The sequence below is a fragment of the Lissotriton vulgaris genome, unplaced genomic scaffold, assembly GCF_964263255.1.
Source record: "Lissotriton vulgaris unplaced genomic scaffold, aLisVul1.2 SCAFFOLD_568, whole genome shotgun sequence".
Classification (NCBI taxonomy): domain Eukaryota; kingdom Metazoa; phylum Chordata; class Amphibia; order Caudata; family Salamandridae; genus Lissotriton; species Lissotriton vulgaris.
This window is the reverse complement of record NW_028245922.1, coordinates 523,687-546,481: the sequence shown is the minus strand read 5'-3', so window position 1 is coordinate 546,481 and position 22,795 is coordinate 523,687. Positions and strand designations below refer to the sequence as shown.

The following is a 22,795-nucleotide window of genomic DNA, read 5'->3' as shown; positions in this document are numbered from 1 at the left end:
TGACACACAGTCGGTGTTTACTTTTCATGTTCCCACGTCAGTCACACTCCTTCAAATCCTTCACACTAGCTCCACTGTGTCGGAGCAAAATCCTTCCTTTCATTAGTTGTTTGTACTCCTATACTCCTTCTCCTGACCACTCCCCCTTCACCTCTTCCACTAACATTCAATACATTCTCTACGAGCACAACCCTCCTCCTAATCCTTTCTCATTAATTTCCAGCATTCCCTTTACCAACCTTTACTTTCCTTCACTCTGCTATCATTTCCCTGTTTCCGTGATACCTCTAACATACCTGCTGGTAATCCTTAGTGCTACTACCAATCCGTCATGCTCCTCACCCACTCGCAAAAGTAATGATCCTGAGCTTCGCGGTTCACCTGTTTTTAAACCCTGTTTTCGCCCCTTTTCTCCAATCCGTTCCCATATTAATCACGTGGTTGTCACCTGACCGTACTCTCTCACTCGCTTTAGCTTTAAGCACTCAAACACCCATAATGCTTCTTTTCCTTCTATAACATAACCCGGTGCCCATAACGTTTATCAAATATTCACAATGTAAATATAACCATAAGAATACTCGAAGCCTACTGGAATCAGTGTAATAGTGATAACATAAAACGTAAACATTGTCGACAGTTCAGTTATATTCTGACTCCTCCAAAATGAACATGCTTTTTGAACACAGATTTTCCGCCTCACATGTGGAATGCGATGTAGATTGCGAAAAAGAGTAGTGAAAAAGGAGAAAAAAATAACTATGAATGAATGAATAACTTTTATTGTGTGGTTACTTAAAACCATTACATTAAGATCAAGGTATAAAATTACAAAAGTTAAAAAACCACAAAATTTCAGTAGTCAGGCGTATGTTAAAAGGTTCCCAAAGTTCGTAAGGGCAAAAAACCACAGAATTTCTGGTGACAAGCTTTATAAGAAGTTCCCAAAGTTCATACGGGCACATGCGGTCGGGGGCCTGTGAGGGCCACCGGAAGTCCTACAGCAAGGTCTCTATTCCTGCGTGGCCTTTGCTGCTGTCAACTCGAGTCGAGTCTGTTGTATAAATTTTCCGAATGAGGCCATCTGTTTTACTACGCTCAAGGTGTATAGATGATGGATTGCTTCCTTGACTGTGCGTGTCCCAGCGTCCCTAAGAATGGGCCTAAGGTAGAGTGTGCGGGGTGCACGTAGAGCGGGGCAGCAAAACAGTAAGTGGGCCAGTGACTCTCGTTTATAGTTGCAGAGTCTGCAATCCCGAACTCCTGTGCCTGCATTTTCCGGGTGATATAGTTCATTGAGCAGCAGGGAGTGCAATCTGTAGGCGAGGATCTTGTGGAGAGCTGGGAGGCCCACGGCCTGCGTGAGATAGTTTCGAGGATTGTGCGCTATGTGTGGCAAGCATAAGGACTCATGGAAGGCTCTTTTCCTGGGGGACTCCAAGTCCAGCTCCCGGGAGCGTGCACGCACTTGTCTCTTTATCACGTGTTTGATGGTCCACGACTCGTTCGCCAGGTTCACTTGCGTCATGGCAGCTTCGATGGTAGCTGACCAGGGGTTCCCTGGTTCAGTAAAGATGTGTTTCAGGACGGCCTTTAGTGTGTTATCGCATGCCGCTGTTGCGAGGTAATAATATTTACTTAGGGCTGCCATCTCTTCCAAGGTTTGTTGGTTAAGGGCGAATTCCAGGCGGATTAGAGTGTTTCTTATGCATTTCGGCAGGTGATACAGTCTCTTGTATGCCCCGCAATGGATTTTTTCCAACTCCTTATTTAATTTGCCCGGATACGCCTGTTGTACGTAGTTAAGGGCCGGCATTAACTTGGCCTTGAGGACTCTTTGAATGGCCGTTGCTGATGGACTGTGTACAGGGCCGGACTGGGAACTGAAAGCAGCCCTGGCAAATTTCTGAAGACCAGCCCCCGTCGGGCGCGCTGCGAGTGAGCGTAGCGAGCGAGCCCGACCGCTACTAGGGGGGCTTGGGGGGGTTCTCCATCCACGAAAATTTTGTAAAACGACACCCCAAAATGGTGATTTTTACAGCACATTTTTCATTACATACTCAATTGTTTCCATATTAGATGATGACATTAAAGAGCACCAGGTTACCCACCCAGTCATATGTACCCATAGACGTTCTTTCAGAGCGCACAAAATATAGACACAAGTAGTGAATCAGAGAGAACACAGTAAAAGTGAGACCAGCCCCCCCCCCCCCCCCCCCATGGTGTGTAGTGAGCAAGTGCAGTGAGCAACCACTACTAGGGGGAATTTGGGGGGTTGAACCTGTCCCCCCCAAGAAAATTTAAGAGACAGAAACGCCAAAACAAAGCATTTTTCAACACATTTTTCATTACATATTAGATTGTATTAACTTTTAAAGCATAGTAAATTGTCCCTCATGTTATCACACATTACGCACTGACATGTGATGTCACACATGAGCACACAGGCCACAGGCCACTGACTGAGGCCAGAATACTGTGGAAATATCACACATAAGCACCTAGGCACTAAGCATGCAAATGTCACACATAAGCACCCAGACCAGTAAGCATGGAAATGTCACACATGAGCCTCCAGGTAACTGAGGCCAGAAACTATGGAAATAGCACACATAATTAAGCACCCAGGCCAGAAAGCATGGAAATGTCACACATAAGCACCCAGGCTGACAGAAGTAAAGGAAATGTCTCAAATGGCACCCTGGCCAGAAAGCATGAAAAAATTAGCACAAAGGCCCTGGCCTTGACATGACACATCTTTAAATACCCTTCTTAAGTGGGTGGCACAGTAAGTGTTGCAGGCCCACTAGCGGCATTTAATGTACAGTCCCCGGGTACATGTAGAACCACATTTCTAGGGACTTACAAGTAAATTAAAATTGCCAATTTGGTGTAAGCCAATTTTACCATGTTTGAAAGGAAAGAGCACAAGCACTTTAGCACTGGTTAGTGGTGGTTAAGTGCACTGAGCCCTAAGAGCCAACAAAAATTGCCTTTTTTGATGTAATAAAGCAGATGAAAACAGATTTGAATGTGGAGGAATCTGAGACCAACAAGGACTTATCTAACCTTGTCTCAGCAGTCAACACCTCCTACAATGGCCCTGAAACTGCTGCTGCATTATTTATCCAGCTCTGAGATTTTTTTCCCCCACGGACCAAGGAGACAGTGAGAAGGAGCAGATGCAGCAGTACAGCTCACTAGTGAGTAAATCATAGCTGCCAAGGTTTCGGATTACTATGTGTGACATTTTCATAACTTCTGTGGAATTATGAGTGACATTTCAACGACTATGGGTGACACTCTCTCGCGAGCAAAATCAAACAATGGAGACCAAGCAAACATATCAATATGAGAAATTACACTCATTTGAGCAACAAGAAACTCTAAGAAGATCTTGAAACTGTTGTAAACCACCAGAAATGAAAAGGCACTAACAATCAACAAATAGTCTGTCCAGGCTCTGGCAGATGTAAGACCTGACCAAGCAGGCTGAGAGGCACCAGAGAGAACCTCAGCTGCTAATTATAATCACATTAATCAGTCAGTGTGCTACAGGGTTAGTCAGGCTGGAATAATATTTTAGACCTTTAGTGCTAATAAATAATAATGTATGGACTGCACTCATTGTGTCAGCCGAGTGGAGGTCTGGGGCATTAGCGCGTCCTGAGAGCAGTGTACAGGCTCAGGCAGAGCAGTTACGCTGTAATTAAATACAATGGACTGTTGGTTCGAAAGTTGGACATCACCTGACCAGAATTAAATGGAAAGCAGGATGTGTCTGACTCCTACGTATAGTTCAAGCATATGAGACAATAGTAAATAACATGGATCATGCTCAGAGCTGAGCAGCGCTGCTCTGTGCAGCCTGAGAGAGCAATGAGCAGAGTGGAGCTGTAACATGGTGTCAGTCAGGCAGTAAGTGACGCTCTAAATTGAATATATAACAGATGCAGCCAGGTCCTGTATTAGTTATATTTACCACGCGCCAGGCTGTGAAACTACGTGTTACAGTCAGTGGAGGCTGGAGCAAAAACAGATGCAGGGCTCAGCTGAACCACCCGGCCCAGGCCCAAAACAAAAATAATGTGTTTGCCGCCTATTTGAGATACCAGCATTTGTAACAGATGGAGCGCGCATGCTGGCTGATTAAATGCACAGCTCCTTGGTGTGAGGTGCCTTGCAGGAGTCACAATCCATTAATCCACGCATCACTGCGCCTGACCAGGCAGCCTCTGTCCATGTGGGACCGACTAAGAAGGCTGAGAGGCACCAGCGCAGATCTCAGGTGCTGCCTTTTAACCATTTTTTAACAAACATTTCCGCGGCACCAGCTAACAGTTACAGAATCAGACTGACTGTAAAAGGAAGCATTTACAACAATACAATCAGAATTCACACACACACCTGTTAGCGCGGCCGGACTGTGCTAACATGACTTCAGCATCACGATGGGAAGCATTAGAATGTGTAGGGACTACTGATATTTCATGAAGAAAAAACACACAGAAGTTGTAAATGTTGATTATCTTAACCTCTGCAGAAGCAGGCTGTGCCTATCAACCCTTCACATTTCAGATCACCTAAAAACCTTCAGCAGGGCCACTTGTTTAAAAAGTAAATGCTTACTGTAAAAAATAAAATAATAATGACTTCACAATTGTTGAATTGTGCACAACAGCAGCATAAACGTTGCACCCTTTTCACTCTATGCCTGTGCTATAAAGAGAAATTAGTTGTATGCACAGTCTGTTGCCAGCCCAGGATATGACTCAAGATTTTTTACAGTGAGGCAGGTAATATGTAGATGCCTATCGTGATACTAAATACATTGACTTTGAAATATAAGCAAGATTAGTTGGAACTGCCAAGATTTGAGACTGGGACCTACGGGTTAAACACATATCTCTGCTGCAATCACCTAACCTGCTGTGCTACCTCATTAGCTTCCAGGACTGCGCACCCAAACAGAGAGCCAAGGCTCATATCAGAATCCAACCAATCCCAGCAATGCTGGGATTGGTTGGTCGTCCTACCACCACCCCTAACTTTACTCCGCACACTTCCCTTAACTTGCCTTGTCCCTGCATCATTACTCTCCATCATAAACCTAACAAACTAACTTTGCTTTTTAAAACTGTAAAACCTTCAACTCCCTGCCTTCTGCAAGTATAAACTCTCTCCAACCCCCACTTTCAAACGGCTTCGGGGGGACAAGAGCAATAAAACTGACTCAAACAATGATGAAAACCTCTTTGCAAACCACCGCTCAGGAAAACACCCCCATTGAAAGTTTTTCAGCCTACCCCCTCTGCAATATGTTTCCCCTACTGAGTTCCTAGTGTGCCCCAATATTGTTGCCCACCACCTGACACCAGAGCGTACCCCACGGCTTCCAGTAACTGTAGAAAATAGAGATTCATGCCCATGGCAGACAAGTGTGCACCATCATGTCTGATTTGCCCGGTGCCCGGCATTGCCAGTCTGGCCCTGGGCGTCACTAGACTCTAAACCTAAAAGTACAAGAAGGCAAAATCTAAAGGCAGACCATTTCTAAATGTGTCCTGAGAATCTGTAACAAGATCTTCATTGACATCAGTACTGTTCCACTACTCCTGCAATTCAGTAAAAATCTGAATCCTCATTATGATAAGAAGCATTTCCCCACACAGTAGAATTACCAGTTGCCTACTAACCCATATACATCTGTATCGCTCCACCTACTCTCACCTATTAGCAGTACTCCAATGCTTCCCAACTAGGTTCATGCAACACAAGTGCCAGCACATACTTATTATCAACACTCCCCACAGCTGCCTGTCTTTGACATAGCTGAGTACGGGTTGCCTTCAACCAAGATTTCAGAGATATGAAGAAAGCCTACTTATTTTTCTGGTAGTCTCTCCTGGCTTTGGTAGAGACATCTACATACTCTTACAATAAAGCATCACTGACTCTCTGCTTGCTGTCAGTGTGCTGAAATCCAGCATCTTTAGAGGCAGAATGATATGAATCAATGCTATGAATCAACAGCTGCAACTCTTTCTTAATAACTGACAGATTGGTTGCCTTATGGACCGTGGTCTGGCCAGGTGTGGCAGCATATTGCATAGCCTAGTGTCTGTTTATTATTCTCTGTACTTCAGTTTTTGAGAGGCTTTCCCCTTTGTTGCTAAATCAGACATTTTGTTGTCAGTATGGATCCCTGATCTATTCCAATGACCTTCTATCACCTGAATATTTACATGCACCAAATGTATGCATTCGAGAAGGCGTTTGTGCCCCCTAGTGCATATTTAAACAATGAGTCATCCAAGTGAGCTTATGCAGGAGATGTGCTGCTGCTGCAATATATATGCCTTTCTAAAAGTGCTCATGTGTGCACTATCCGGATTGTTTTCATCAGGATCTAACGCCAGGGCAAGGTTCTAGCTTACTCTTTCCGCCTGCGTTTATTTAAAGTGTAATGCTTTGCCAAGACACTATCAGAGCACAGCTCCCTGATCTGCTCTATTTGCGTTGGTCTGTAACCAGGTGCTGTCTTCTGTATCCTCACCTTGCATCCCTGCAGCTGGCAGCCCCAGGTCCCTATCCTTCTAGAGGACTGTTGAAGCACTGTGATTCACTTTGGGGTCTCTGTTCCACTTCTTCAGTCTGGTTCTTTTGATTACCAAGCTTGGGATTCAGTTAAATGCAGCTATCCTTGTGTTTTTCTTCCCTTTTTCAGAAACCTGACCTTTCACACTGTCTGGTAGTAGGAGACAAGTGATTGCCACTGCTGGTGTAGTCTCTGCACTAGACTCTTTGTTCTTTCAGGAGGCTGGCTGATTCAGAGGACTGTGGCTCATATTTCCCTATCCAGTGAGTGTGGTCTTCTCAGTCAGACTTTGGGGTAATGTCCTCATCTTTACCAGGAGGGGCAATCAGTACAGAACGTACCGGGCATCAATCAACTAAGTTGTAATAACTTCTTCCTACTGATTTGTCTCTCTATTTTTTGATGGGGGCTGCTTCACTGGTGATGAACCATGGTCTATTCTATATAAGTGTATTTTACCCGAACAAACAACATTTTTCAATAATCACACCTTTCCTTTGCAGTAGGTCAGTGGATTAAATTAGCTGAAGTTAGGTGTGATCATTTGGGGGTAGGGTAGGACAGTACGCAAGTTCATGGAGATGGCTGGTGGGATGAGATTACGTATTGCTAGATTGCAGGATTTGACTTTCAAATTAGGACAGGTTGTGACCTTTGAAATGAGATTCAGTAATTTAGGGAAATACAGTAACAGATTAGGACAAACATTCCCATGACTTGGATGAATACAAAACATACGTGCCAGAAAAGGCAAAAATATTGCTATGCAGAGAAAACAGCCTTTCTAAAGGTACTTTTCTCATGCTGCCGTTGGAGTATCTGTGATTGACTTTAGACCACAGAAGGTCACTCAGTTCAGAGAACGTACATGGTACAGGCGGCACAGGTTTTTAAAGGTATCTGTGAAAAGTGGTAAGACTGCACTATGCAAAACACATTGCTTGCATAAATAAATGTAAATAACAAAACGCAAAAGAGTGTCTTAACACCTGCAAGGAGTACACTAACAATGAGCAGTTGCGTAGAAACGCAATCTGCAAAAAGGCTTTAAAAAGTAATGATACGAAAAGTAAACACAAAATAAAAATGTGTCATTGTGCATTTAGCCATCAAGCACCCACACCTCATATAGAATGTAGAAATGGTGCATGGACCGCGGTTTGAAAAAATAAATAGTATGAAGCCTATTCGATTCAGCATCTGTAGTAAAAATATTTTGATAGCCATATTGAGAAATTAGGTTACAAAATGTTTGCGTGATCAAGGAAGGGCTAGCCTAAAATACAAGGTGATAATAACAAAGATAATGAAATACTAAACAGGGGGAGGTAGAGGGAGAGATCAACCAGGTTCGCCCTCCACGGCAATACTTATTCAAAAAAAGATCTGAAAAATTCAGATCCAGAGAACCTGGCTAACTTCTGGAACATGACGCCTTAAGGTCTGTTTCAGAAACAGGGAAAGAAAACTTTTTCTTTATAGTCCCCTCACTCACCGGAGTTTCCTCACGGTGACATGCTTCATCATTGGGGCTTCTCAACCCAGCTGCGGGTTGAGGCGTGCTACGACTATCGCGATTGCGAAGGAGCACTTTTATCTGAAGACTATGTGTCGTGTAGTGTGAGAGAAAGGGGAAAATGAAGTGGAGTGAAGGAATTAAAAATATCCTGCTAGTGGGCTAAACTAACTTTATTCCGGCCCCTAGTGGATACATTAAAAATGGGGTGATTTACTAGGGAAACTGGCTCTATTATGGAACACAGTGTCTAGTAAGCGTGTCAACTAGTTTCGAGCTGTACCCCACAGCTCTTCTTCAGGACTACAACAGGGTCCAGCCCTGTGAGTGCCACTCCAAAACAAAAACAGAAAGTGAAAGGTATGCCTATATTAATATTAGAATATACATACTCTTATCTTTGCAATTCTTTAGTAAATCTGTGGAGAAAAAATACTTCCAATGTTAATGGTACAAAATCCATTTATCCAATGATGTTATCATATCAAGAATAGCATTTTCCATTAAATTGGTGTCTCAGTGAACTCCTTAGTGATAGTGTATGTACACCTTCACCCATTCCACACACACATTTTTCAAAACCGAGTGGTCCCCATATCTGAAGGAGCACCCTACGTGCATTATCTGTGGCTATATTTTAAAGTAAATAACACACTTGTGGCATGGTCTGTGGGTCCAACACATAACAAAACGGACCCTGTTGTAGTCCTGAAGAAGAGCTGTGGGGTACAGCTCGAAACTAGTTGACACGCTTACTAGACACTGTGTTCCATAATAGAGCCAGTTTCCCTAGTAAATCACACTACACGACACATAGTCTTCAGATAAAAGTGCTCCTTCGCAATCGCGATAGTCGTAGCACGCCTCAACCCGCAGCTGGGTTGAGAAGCCCCAATGATGAAGCATGTCACCGTGAGGAAACTCCGGTGAGTGAGGGGACTATAAAGAAAAAGTTTGCTTTCCCTGTTTCTGAAACAGACCTTAAGGCGTCATGTTCCAGAAGTTAGCCAGGTTCTCTGGATCTGAATTTTTCAGATCTTTTTTTGAATAAATAACAAAGATAAGCCAATGTGCCCAAAGAAAGCCAAGAACACAAAGTGTATGTAAGAAAAAAAAACGTTCGACTGTGCAGCTGAAAAGAAAACTGAATACCATGTTGAAATAAATACAAAATCTCAAATATGCCACATCAAACCTGTTGCAACAAAAGAGCGGGCAGGCCAGTAATCACGGTGGAGGGGCCCCTAGGCAGCCGGTGGCCAGCATCCGCTACTGTCTTGTCTTTTCTGGTCTGCAGTGATCGATGAGGATCCCGGGGTAGGTGAAGTGCAGGAGGACATGGTGGAAGCTTGTGGCGGGAGATGTCAGGAGGGGGTGAGGAGGAAGGGGGGATGAGGAGGAAGGGGAGATGAGGAGGAGGGGGGGAGGCTGTAGCCAACGGAGGATTGCACTTGTAGTGTGATCGTGGAGCGGGCAGTTGCTTGTGGGACCCCGAGGGGACCGAAGGGCCGGGTCGCTAGGGCATAGGGAGCCAGTACATACGTCCTGTTGTCTTCTTTACAGGTCGAAAGGAGCATCAGGTTGGCAGACTAGGGAGAGCCTGGTGCGACAGGCTGCCTGCCTCTGCAGGCTCGGCTCCTTAACAGACACAGGGCCTGCACTGGACGTGAAGCGGCGCGCACATTGTAGTTGCATTCACGTGACTCCACCACGTCACGTGAATGCCGTGCCGGGTTGCCCGCAGGCTTTGTACTGCACTCAGTACAGTGCTGCAGCAAAGAACGCCCGCAGCAGCAGATCTAATAATGAATTCTCATTGCTGCAGCCAGCGCAGCAATGAGCAGTGACCACTTTACTGAGCGCACTACAAAAAAATCGCCCCCCCGCCCCACCCAGCAACAAAACCGGCCTCCGGCCCAAAAACCGGCCCCCACCCCTGGCAGCCTACCGGGGGATTTCCCGTGCCTGGCATTGCCAGTCCAGGCCTGACTGTGTATAAGGGCTTGTAGTTTGCATAGGGCAAAGACGATGGACTTACCTTTACCCTGTATTTTCTTGCTCTAGTACGTGTTTTTGAAGGGGGTTCGGAAGGCCCATCTTTAACACAAGAAACCTGGGAAATTGCTTTTTCCTTACATGTGGATTGCAACAGTGTATATGTTTACTTGGACAGACAAAGGACGAAAAAGAGTAATGGAAAAGGAGAAAAAAATAACTAGGAAACGAAAAAAAGTTGAACGACAAAACAGTCTGCTAAATGCAGAATTCTGCTGTGCCATTGGTTTGGGACCTCAAGGTGTTCCATTGTGGATGTTGTTTAGTTGAATACGTGATGTTTGGGCTGAGCACGTTTCCATTGTGCACGCAAAGATAAACCTGTTGTGAGTTTCGCACAGAGAGCAGTGGTGGCAGCGTACCCGGTGTTGTGATTCTATTTTTGACTAGATATTTTTATCCGTGTCAATGACGTGGAGGTCTACTGACCCACTCATATAAAGTTCCGCTACTATATGCTTTCCTGCTTCCTAGCGCTGACATTCTGGATTTATGTCATGCATTTATGTGTGTGTAAGATACAAACCAAAAAAGGGGAGAGAGAGAGTCAGTGGATTCAGTCTCCCTTGGTAATGCGAATAAACAAAATGGAATCCACTCAAGGTGGTGGTGGTCCCTAAAGTGATGGGGAACACACAGTGTTGTTTAAATGCCCCTCACACACCAACAGGTCCCTTGGTGTCATGCTTCATCATCGGGGCCTTCGCACCCCTCTACGGGATGCGGCGTGCTGCGACTCACGACTACGTAGGAGCACTAGGTAGTGAACTATGTGAGGGGGTGTGTTTCTAAAGGAAAGTGTGAGCGAGGTGAGGTGAAGGTGAATTACTAAAAAATACCTGGCACGTAGGGAAAAAAATATTTTATTAAGTCCTCGGCTGGTATTGTTAAAAAGGTGCAGAGTAGGGTTGTAAGTATACGTGTTAGGGTATTACAACCACTTCAAAGTGTCAACATGTTTCGGAGCGCAGGGGCTCCTTCTTCAGGACAAGGATAAGCACATATCCTCACCTTACTCACATGCAGATGTAAAAGTGTTGAAAAAGAAATTACAACAATGTGTAATGTACCTAACAATGTTTATGTGTAGGTGAGTTCAGTTGCGCCCAATTGGCGTTGAAGAAAACCTGTAAAAAGAAGACACAATAAACACAATGGTCTAAAGTTAAAAAACTAAGGAAAAAACTGTTTCTCTTAGTATATAAGGGTAATAGGTAGAACCCAAAATGAGGTTCAACAAACCCTGTAAAAAAAGACATTCAAAAAAAGATTTTTTTGAAAATATTATAAGGACAAACACAGTGAACATAGAGGCATACAATCACAGTGTAGAACCTCTCCCTACTTAGGTGGAAAGAGAGGGAGAGGATGACAAGTTTTTAGGCTTACTTATTGTTCTCAATCTCATAACTGTGGAGAAGTGTGGCTCAGGGGTTAGAGGCGGCAGACCTGGAAGCTGAGATCGGCCCTGGACCAGGGTTCAATTCCCCGGCTCGGTGGGTCTTGGGCTCAATAATTCCACGGACTCGATAATTCTCGCTCTGGTGCCTTCTCGACTCACGGGTTCACACTCTGCGACTCTGGGCAATAGCTTGCTTAATCTCCACAACGGCCCCTCGCGGCGGGATGCCTGGCTTTCACCTTGCGGATACCCTGCCGGGGTTATCTCACAGGGGAATACCAGGACGGGTTCCCTAAGCAAGCGCCGGGAAACCCACTGCGGGTAGCTGTGCGCTATACAAGCACAAATACATTTACATTTACATTTAACCTCATGAGCCTATGCGTGGTATTGGGAGGGATCCTTCCATACTGCTCAGTAAAGCAACCTAAAAAGTATTAATTGGTGGAATTTAGTTTGTTTAAGGCATAAACTATCTAAAGCACCAAAGTAGTACTAGTTGTTATGGCGCTACTCACGGTTACTGCAAAGCTAGTCGCCTGCCTTCCCCTCAACGCTGCTCCGGTGAAGTGAGCGTTTGGTTGTGCCGATGCCCTATTTATACTAGTGAACGCAATTGAATAATGAGACTCGGAACGCTGCCCAAATACGGAGTTTCTTGGCCTTTGGATCCGGAATTGCGCGCCCGACTGAGTTAGAAGTCGGTAAGTCGGTAAGAGTCGCGCATGCGTGCATCGAACGGTGTCTTCGATGTTACTGCTAATGCGCGAAGACGGATATGAACGCGCGAGGTTCTTAAACTGATCGGATATGGAGCAAGCGCGAAGCACAATCTGAATGCGCATGTGCAAAAGCTCTTATGCTGATCGAAAGCGATGTTCATAACAAATGGTTGCTTAGAATAAAGAAAACATGAGGAATACTCGCAAGATGGGCACTTTGATAAATAAGCAATATTGCGGGCAGGAATGCTTGAAGAGTGTGGTTCTCGTAAGTCATATGTAGACACTCGATACTGGGAATTAAATAGACAGATAAGCTTATTAATTAGTAGGATAATTCTTGAAAAGGGCGATGTCACTAAGGGCAAATGTTGGGGGTTCAGGGTCCCAATGGTAACAGTAATAGGAGGTTTTTTCAGTGATTACTTCAAAGGCATGTAGCTAAGACCTTCTCATATATTACAGAAATTCAGTGTTAATAAGAGATGGCCCGGTGATATTCATCTTAACAGGTTCCATGGAATGGAGTCATTGAGGCCCGCGGTATCGGTCCCAAGACGGAACACCCACCGTTGTTCTTTTTCCAGAAGTCCTACCTCTGAAGGCAACTGTTCGATCACCGTCCACTGTAACTCTTTGACACAGTGTTGATGTTCAAGAAAGTGGGCTGACATTTTTGTTGTTACCTTTTTGCACCTAATGTTACTCTTGTGCTTGTTAATTCTTACTTTCACTGGTCTTGTTGTCATTCCCACATACTCTTTTGCACATGGACATGTGATCAAATATACAACATTCTTGCTGTTGCAGTTGGTAAATGTGCGTTGTTCCCAATTTGTGCCATTGGAAAAAGTAAGAGTTTGGCTTTTTTTGGTAAGGTGACAGTTATTGCAGTTGCCACAAGGATTGGGGCCCTGTATCCCTTGTAATCTTGGCTGTTTTTCTCTGATTGGAGGGGGTCTTGTGTGAACAAGCATGCCTTTCAAGTTCCTACCCCGTCTGTGTGCAAACAGTGGTTTCTCCAGTGATAGAGTACCACTTGTAAGTATACGCCAATATTTGTTGACCAGTTTTGCAACCTGGTTGGTTACTGGGCTATATGTGGTAACACAAACTGTTCTATCCTCTTGGTTGTCTTTTTGTGGGTTATCTTCCAAGAGGGCCTCTCAGTTGTTGTTCCTAGCTCTTTTCATTTCTTTTTGGATCACCTGGTCAGGATACTTTCTTTGTCTCAGTTTTTTACTGAGATCCTTCGCCTGAGTTTTGTATTTTGCAATATCACTGCAATTCCGACGTAGGCGAAGGAACTGCCCGTATGGTAAGTTCTCCCTCAGGTGACGTGGGTGAAAACTGTCAAACCTGAGGAGACAGTTCCTGGCCGTAGGTTTGAAATGGGTCTCCGTCTTCAAGAGGCCTGCCTCATGATAAATGTGCAGGTCCAAGAAAACCATGGTGCTGTTTGACATTTGGTGTGTGATGCATTTTGGATACCCCATGCTAGGCCTTTGCACAAGATGGAGGTGAGGTTGTTTTTCCAGACAGTGGAAGAGTATTGCTGACATTCCTGAAGCTGGAGGGAGCAAACCTATACTCTGACATGAGCGGGACAGGGAGGCAGGACTCCTTTAGAAATGTAATTAGACCTTTCACTTGAACAGGAGCTGCTGATCAGTCTTCCTCAATGCTGTCATTTGGTGGATGGCGTAAGAGAGGCGTGGGACTGCAGACTCTTGTGCAGGGTGAGGGTAACCTTTAGGTCAGACCTGCCCTCTTGTCTTTCCTTGATTAGCCATTCCAGTTGGCTTATGACAGCAAGGTCTAGAAATCACACACCATTTTGTGTCTCTGTTGTGGGTGCGGCCAGGTGGGGTCAATCCTGCTAGAAAAAGCATCACCTTCCACAAAGGCTGTGTCTGGAGAGCAGCCTGGAAAGGACACTTGACAGGAGTTCCACCCTAAACCAGTTCTGGAGTTTAAGACAGTGGATACAATCTCCTGTCTGATTACGGTGTATAAAAGTCGGACCCCTGCTTGTTGTTCCAATTTCAAGTCCTCAGTAGGCCCAAAGTTTCAGACTCCCAATGACAAGTTCTTACAATTTCTGATATTATCCTTGCAGCTACAATATTGTATGGCCAAGAAGAAGCCTTATTCAGATACCATTGATCAATTTCAAGGCACGCAAAATGGATCTGAAAATGAAGCAACTAATTGGAGATACATTAGAGCAACAGCCCAGTACCACGTCCTCAAAAACAAGCATTGAAAGGGCAATATTGCAGCTACTGTTGCTGGTCATGTCATTCTGGAGGCATGTGCATGACTATGACGTATGTGTTTGTATGTTTCACCATATGTGTCCGTCCCACAAGAAAGATTGGACACCATTTACACTGAGCCCTACCTTATTTAATATCTATATCCATCCACTTGCGCAGGTTGTAAAATCATTCAGGCTCTCGCTGGTATCAAATGCAGATGATACCCAGCTCATTCTTTCACTTTCAGAGGACGCAACACAAGACAAGGCCAGTTTTCTGAAACGAATGCCTGCTGTTTCTATGTAAATAACCACTGTCTTAAGATTAAATGGCAATTAAACTGAGATACTTCTGTTAGGCAAACACGCTCACACTTGGGGAGACGACTGGTGGCCAGTCACCCTCGGAACCCCCCCCCCCAGCCCAAACTGGTCATTAAGAACCCAGGAGTATGGATGGACGACACTCCTGCCTACGAGGCCTTAGCCAAATCACTGACAGAGATCTGCTTTGGTCTTTTAAGAAGCCTTAAACCCATTTTTGCCTTTTTTGACTCCCAAACAAGGCAGACCTTTGTTCACGCCCTAATCCTGTCCCGTGTAGACTATTGCAATGTCCTGTACCTAGGAGCCAAGAAAGTAGTCCCGAAAAGACTTCAGATTGCCCCAAATGCTGCTGCGGGGCTGCTCTTCTCTCTCCCAAAATGTTGCTTCGCCACCGGGCTCCTCCAGAAGCTCCACTGGCTTCCTGTGGACATGCGTGTCCAGTTTAAGACCCTTTGCATTGCTCATAAGATCCTTCACTCTCAAGGGGCCCCCATTCTTGCCGGCCTTATGTCCCCGTACCTGCCATCCAGACCTCTTTGGTCAGCCGATCTTAACTTGGCCATTGTTCCTCCGGTTCAGAGGGTAAGAACAGGAGGAATCTCCTGTCGAGCCTTGGGCCCTGTCCTATGGAATAAACTGCCCCTCCCTCACAACAACTCAGAACCATTTGTGCTTAAGGAACTCGCTCAATACTTTTTCTCTTCTCAAACTAGCTTCCATTCTCCTCATCTCTTTCCCTTGCTCTATGTATTGTTCCTGTACCATTTGCTGTGGGGTGAGTGCTGGGAAGCCCCTTTGTTGAGGCAGCTATGCGCTCTACAGGTTCTTTTACCATAATATTTTCTTTTTTATTGACCAATCTAAGAAGAGGGATTTAACGTAGATCAGTAGATTAAACAAATAAAACATCATGTTTGTGAAGCATTGTATGTGGCAGCAAATAGCAGCTGCCCTCCAAAACAATGCAAACAAAAATGTCTGCACAGTGTGGGGGAGCAACAGGGACTAGGGGGATAAAATAAAAATAAAGCCATGTTGGGGGAGGAGGGGAAGAGCAGCATGTGAGTGAGAAAGCAGCATAGACAGCTGGAATGGTACTTGGCCGCAGAGAAGCACCAGGGGTTGAGAGCCAGAAAACACATGCCCTTTCTTGGAGTCCTTACCGAAAAGAAAAAACAACATAGGACCAGATGTACGACGGATTTTTGCACGCGCAAATGGGTTTCTGACGCATTGCGCATACAAAAATCCTGTGGACCATGTACTAACACTATTTTGCGAGTCGGAAATAATTTGAGACTCGCAAAATAGTGTGTAGCGACTCACTATTAGCAAGGGGAGTTCCCTTCCTAATAGTAACCCCACAAGCCATGTAAGAATGTTTTCTGACCAGAGGGTGGTAAAGCTCTTGCAAACGGTAAGGGCTCCAGCAGGCCACCATCCCTGGGGGTGCCCGCCATTCCTAAAGGGGTCGCAAATTGCGACAGACTTGTTAATATTCATGAGGCATGCAATTTGTGACTCCATTGGGAATCACAAACAGTGTCTCAGACACTGTTGTACATAACATTTCGTGATTTGCAAATTACGACTCGCAATTTGCGAGTCACAAAATACTAAGGTCGTACAACTGGCCCATAGTTCAATAAAGTGACCAATGGAAGGATACAGGTTAGCCCATCAAAAGGATGGTGAAATGGCAATGCTGCAGAGGAGGGACAAATACAGAGCGAGGAAGGAAGAGGCAGGAAAGCCATCGAATAACAAGCAAGCAAATGAGAGTGACAACAAAGCCCACCAATGAAAGCAGTGGGCTGGCTCAACGCCCACTGTGAGATCTTGGTACAACCCACAAAAGGTCTTTTGCAACTAGACAGCTATCGCTGTCTGACAGTCGATACATAAAAATGAGTGTCTATTCTTAGCCTAACAGTTCAGTTTTTGAGCTGGGACATAACGGAAGGGCCGTGGTTTTTATTGAAACCTACTTACTAATCATATTCAAAATGCATATATCTTTTGTCTACACAAAATCTGATTAGTCGATGTTTTTCTTTCGTCTATTTGATATATTTTTTTTAACAGATATCGCTTTGTAAGCAGAACATACAAAGGATGGAAAGGTGGCGAGGAAATAGATGGTATTGGCACTCAGTTGATACATCTTTGCAACAATCAATTGTTTTGTAAATATTTTCCTTTCCCATTGATACTGTTCTAACTGAATTTACTCTGTTTCATTTGTGCATTCCCCTTAGAATGCATAAATGCATTATTGAAACATATTTGTAAAGGCATTGTCATTGATGCAACAGACTCAGCTTGATAATCAATTCTACATCAATGTATAGAGTGGCATATCAGAAAAAAAATCTTCCTTGTCTTGGTTATTTCTTTGGTGTCGGAGCTCTCAAAGTGTTATCCACCACACTCAATATAAAACTTGACGGCGCTGTTATTCTGGGCTCAATTGTGGAATATAGCGGGGCGAAGCGGCTGCCTACCAGGTGATACCCCAACAATGTCCGTTTGGTGTCGGATGCTCGACTTTCCATCATCAATAGCATTTTTCTTAGTTATACCTGTATCATAATTATATGGAATTAAAGGTGGTTTCCCAGCCTGACAGCGACCCTCGGCTATTGAAAATCACAACACAACATCCCAAAAGGTTTTTCAGTGTATTGCTTATTTCACTGTCTGAAAGAAATAAAATTACATTTATAAATGTGTGCCCAATTTGAGTAATAATTAACAGAATGTGCACCTCGGCTGACAGCAATATCTGAGGCTACGATGGTCTTCCGCCCACAAACCAGCAATTAAGTATGTTTTTAGCCTGTATTACTCAAATTCAGATATCCTTTTCCTGGAGGGGAGAAGTTTAGGATTCAAATGTATGAATAGGGTCTCTATCACAAATCAGAAAGATATATACTGATTGATTCTTCTGGCAAATCATCTCCTAAGCCGAATCTGTTTCTCTCCCGGTGTGGGCCAGTGGCAACAATATTATTTCTACAGAGCACCTTATTATTAAACTTACTCACTCAAAAATTAGAGGTACAGAAAAAAACAGCACAGAGGTTGGTTACCTTAAATTTTTCCTATTAGCCATTTTATTTCCGCCAAGTGCATCCCTTCTCACCAAAGTTCAGTTGTCACGATTTTTCCCTTAAAGTGTATATTGTTGGTTTGGTATTCATCTTCCTTGCATGAGTTGGATTGTAATGGAAATCCACCCCGTTGCAAATCCCCATATGGTAAAATAGGTAGAAAGTAAATATTCCAAAATCTTTAATAATGATAGTGTCTAAGAAAAAAAGCAAAAAGTCATGCTTTGCTTCTCTGATAGCCATAGAAGGAATATTCATGTCCTGCAATCCATTGTCATCTAATTTGTCTTGGTGGATGCAGGCGAATCAACAGGTAGCATCTACTCTTTCAGGTGATTTATGTCTCCTTTCTTTATTTTCAAGTTAAGGCGTGAAAAGTCTGAAGTGTTGATAATGACATATGTAGACATGATTCCGCTGGTGTTGTCTTATGGCATGGAGGGCCTGAGCTAGTTGGCTGTGTCTCATTTTGAATGAATCAAAGAGATCTTAAGGAGATCATATTTATCCATCTGTGAGAATCTCTATAAGATCCATGCATATTTAATTGGGTATGGTTGTCTTACCTTATAGAGGGATTCGCAGTTGGAACATCTGTGGTATCAACCTTAAATTGCTCGGTAATCAGATTTATTGTTGAGTTAGAGATTTCAACCACATAATCTCAAAATATCTTTTGTCAATTCTCCAAGTATCTTCCGGAAAACCCGAAATTGGTGGTATCGCTTAGCAGAAATGATTGCAATTTAAAGCCAGTGTGAAAAAAACAATTGTTTTACTGAGCTTTAAGCATGATTCTTGTCCGTGTGTTCATTATGAGAAGATAAAAGGGTTATTTTCAACCTTACAATCTGAGCCAAAAGGTAAATGCAGTTTTATCTGAGATACTGTTGAAGCCAAAGATCCTGATTGCGTGGCATCTCGGAGTATGATGACGTCTTTCATGGAGAGTGAAGTGAATCTCAGTAGCATTAACATTGTTTTCCAATAAAAATTAGGTTATAACAACAACATACATTACAATGAGTGACTCATCAGGGATGCTGCATTATCCATGACATCATTTCCTAAAGATTTTGGTGGGTGCCAAAGGCACTGAATCAGCAAACGATAGCCCCCGGGCTCAGCCTGGGAAAGTTCTAAGAGCGGTAGTAAGCACATTTGTGCAGAGAAGTGGAAAGTGCCTGCAACACTTCCAGCTCCTTTCAGTTCTTATCCTGTCTGACTCCTGGGTGCATTTGAGAAGACTGTACACTGTCAAGAAATGGGTTAAAAAATGGATACCAGTGAACGACCTCTAACAAAATGAACTTCAAGGCAGTATCTTCTTAGTTTGGGCGCCTCAACAAATGCACCTTAAGCATCTATTCCTTGCTAGGCTGGTTAGCAGTCCAGGGCCTACGCTTGTGCACTTCACTGAGGATGTATCCCATTCAATGGTGGGCACAGATGGGTCCATGTAATATGGATCCCTGCCGGGCAGCCATTGGTCTTACCTGTGCGGGATCGCCAAAGAAAGTTTAAAAATAAATAAGAACCATTTTAAGCTGTGCATGCTGGGGTGCCCAGGATGTGGTAAAGGTATCAGACTTATCTGATCTCTGTATGTTGCTGAAAGAGGTTTCTCTGTTGACCCATCCTTGCAGTGTGACCTCTCATGTCTTACTTAAACTGTGGCCTTTGAGTGTCGCTATCTGCTAAACTGTGCCATTTCCCTAATCTGGTCAGAACATTCTTCTCTCGCTTCCGCCCCACAATAGGAGCCAATCTTGTTCCTCCCTGAAATTGAAAATAGAAGGAGTTCACGATAAACCTTTTGCACTCATGGTCAGTGAGTGTTTTATCGAGTAGCACTAGCGAGTGGATGTTCCAAGGTTTGGGGACTACAAGCTCATTAACTAATGCGAGAAGTCATAAAGCGGTGATTGTTAAGGTTTGCACCTTCCCTGAGAAATCAAAACTATTCTGCGAGTGGAATTGGTCCATGATGATCGACTACGCTTTGTGAGCCATCAGCTTCTGACTCATGGAAGCAACCGGATGCCACTATCTCCATCTCTACATGTGCAAGTTTTACCTTTGTTCTGTCTTGCAACGCAACTTACAATCTTTGAACTTCGTCCCTGAAATCTCTTCACATCTTTCATGCGAGTCTGGAGAAAATCTCGTACTGGAGATGGGAGAGTTAATATCCGGTAACACTAGTTCTCTGGGATGGAAGAGGGCCTACTGTGTTGCCATCATAAATGGATCTACTATAACTCCAAGGGCCATTATGGGAATGACTCTGCTATTAAAGAGTCCCTTCCAGCACTTCTTTCTAGTGACACAGGGGTACAAAAAAGCCACAATAAACATGGTCAGTGTTTTTGATCCTCCATCCAGTATGTCTAGAATTTGTAGCACGAATATCTGCATTGAAGAGATGTCCAAGCTTAAGAGCTGGTATTTCAGTTAAGTAACCTTTCCATCTTATGGACTTCAAACCCTTGTTTGGTAGTTGGTGCATCTGATGTCCAGTTATCATGACACCCCTTCTGACGTTGAAGACTAACCTCTGTCATCTTTGATGTCCCCAGATTGGATCAGTTTAGAAAAGGACGATGCAGAGTCTCAACCGCTCAGATCTCCGAAAGATGCCTGCAGCCCGACTCCGCGTGTTGTGAGGTGAGACGAGGAGCAAGTGCTAGGCGTGATCTTTGAACTTTAAACTAAAGTCTGGTGTACCAACTACAAGGGAGTTACATCACTCTTTAGTGATGATGTCCTTTTCCTAAGAAATAAGAGGCATATATCAGACAAGCAATGGCAAAGCCAATAGGTCTTGCCTATGAGACCTATTGGCTTTGTCAGTGCATTGTACTCCGGCTGTACAGCAGCGTGGATGCTTTGCTTTGTACCTGAAACCATTTTTTTTAAAGCGCTAACAGGCAGCCAGGACTAATGCACATTTTTTTAAAGTGTGTTAGTGCTGTATGCATCATAGTCCCTTTTTATGATTATTTTAAGCCATGCTGAATAGCAGCCATACTGCTTTAAACCAGTTCTACAAATCATCGCTAAAATCGACAATGCACATGCTGTACAGCAAGAACAAAATTCAATGGCAGAGTCAATAGTCTCAAAGGAGAGACCTATTAGCTTTTCCAATGCTAATTAGGCCTTAGATCAACAGCCCTATGATTCTGAACAAACCATTTAACCCCTTCCGTGCGGCCGTGATTTTCCCCGTGTGTGGCAGAACACGGGCGGGCCATGACGAACCCCAGCCGTCATCAGCACACGAGCACCGTAGTGCATGACGGCTGGGGTTCGTCACCAGCATGGAAGGGGTTAATCTCACCTTGCATGAAAAATAAAAAAATATATCATCTGGAAAAAACATTCTATCACATAAAGAAAGCAATTGCACCCTTGCCCATGTGTTAGTGAGAATACATTTGGAAGCAGACAACACCTGTTGTCACAATAAAAATCAATTTCAAAGGAGATACGTTCTATTTTGAAGTGCCTTTGGTATAGTAAAACATAGCTCCAAATGGCAAGCGGTTCAACAAGGACTACTGGGAAGAAGATAAATAAAAGTAGTTCCTCAATCGCAGCATGATCAGCGGAAGGACAGCAATCAAACTCAAGTAATCTGTACTTGGTCCATGCTCCACCCCAAAGAAGAGGAAGTGAAATCAGCACACGCTGGCTAATTAGAACTCAGCAGAAAAGAGTGACAGTGAAGCCAACGAATGTTAAACAATGGGCGGGCTGCAAGCCCCTTGTATAAAATATCTCTGGCAAGTGAGGATGTATATAATGCATGCGCTGCTTCAGGCAAGACCTAAAAAGGGAATAGAGTGTAACCTCCCACTATTTAATTATTTAAGAGATGTCTATAGAACATACTGTAGAATGTGGGTGTCAGAGAGCTTTACAGTGGAACAGTGCAAGTTACACACAACACAATAAACACAAGCACATATAGACAAGCAAAAGAGTAACATAATCACCATCACAAAACAGCTAGGGTAATTTGATGTATACATCATTCCGAAAGCACAGGGTCAGTTCTAGCAGACTTTGGAGGACAAGAGGAGATATAGCTTACTCAGTAGGTTTGGAGGGGGGTGAGACCTTGGATCAAACGAAAATCAGTCTTATGACGGAATACAGCATACAGTTCTCTTCGAGTGAGACCAGGAAAACAAAATTTGTGGAGTAAGTTTGGAGGGGGTTAAAGACAACAGAAACCCATATCTGCGAAAAAGCGAAGAGTGTAGCTCCTAGCTCATTAGGTATCCCCAGAACCAGTGGGCTTTCAGATCTCTTTCCTAAGATTCAAAGGGTTGTGGGTCGGAATCTCTGGGCGGACGGAGTTCCAAACTTTGGATTGCTTCCCGGAGAAGGAGCAGGAGATAGTTGTTTCCTCAATCTTGGTCGTTCTAGCTGGAGCGAGTTTGCACTTCTTGTGGCACGGCAACCACCAGATGGTTTGAGTTTCTTAGTCATGTATTCTGGAGTGCCCTTATGCACGGCTCTGTGGGTAATGCAAGAAATGCTGAAGATGCTTTTAAGTTGGATAGATATCCAGTTCAGGGCGAGGAGCACTGGGGAAATGTGACTGAGACACCTTGTTTCTGAAATAAGTCCAGCAGCAGAGTGTAGGACTGCCTTCAAGGGAGCCAGGTGCATCTTGGGAATGCCGTAAGTAGGTATTTGCCATAGTCCAGCCTAGAGTTGATGAGAGTTTGCACCATCTGTTTCAGATCCAAAATTAATGGTTTATTGGTTTTAGGATTTTCAGC

General features: G+C 44.0%; 1 protein-coding gene across 1 annotated transcript in view; it reads left to right on the top strand.

Moving 5' to 3' along the window:
• LOC147666252 (phosphatidylinositol 3,4,5-trisphosphate 5-phosphatase 2-like) overlaps window positions 1–22,795 on the top strand; it is a 420,611-nt gene that overhangs the window by 266,734 nt on the left and 131,082 nt on the right. Inside the window, exon 24 of the mRNA XM_086949195.1 lies at window positions 20,579–20,666. Within this exon, the coding sequence (XP_086805321.1) occupies window positions 20,579–20,666 (88 nt within the window). The remainder of the gene's footprint in view (window positions 1–20,578; window positions 20,667–22,795) is intronic.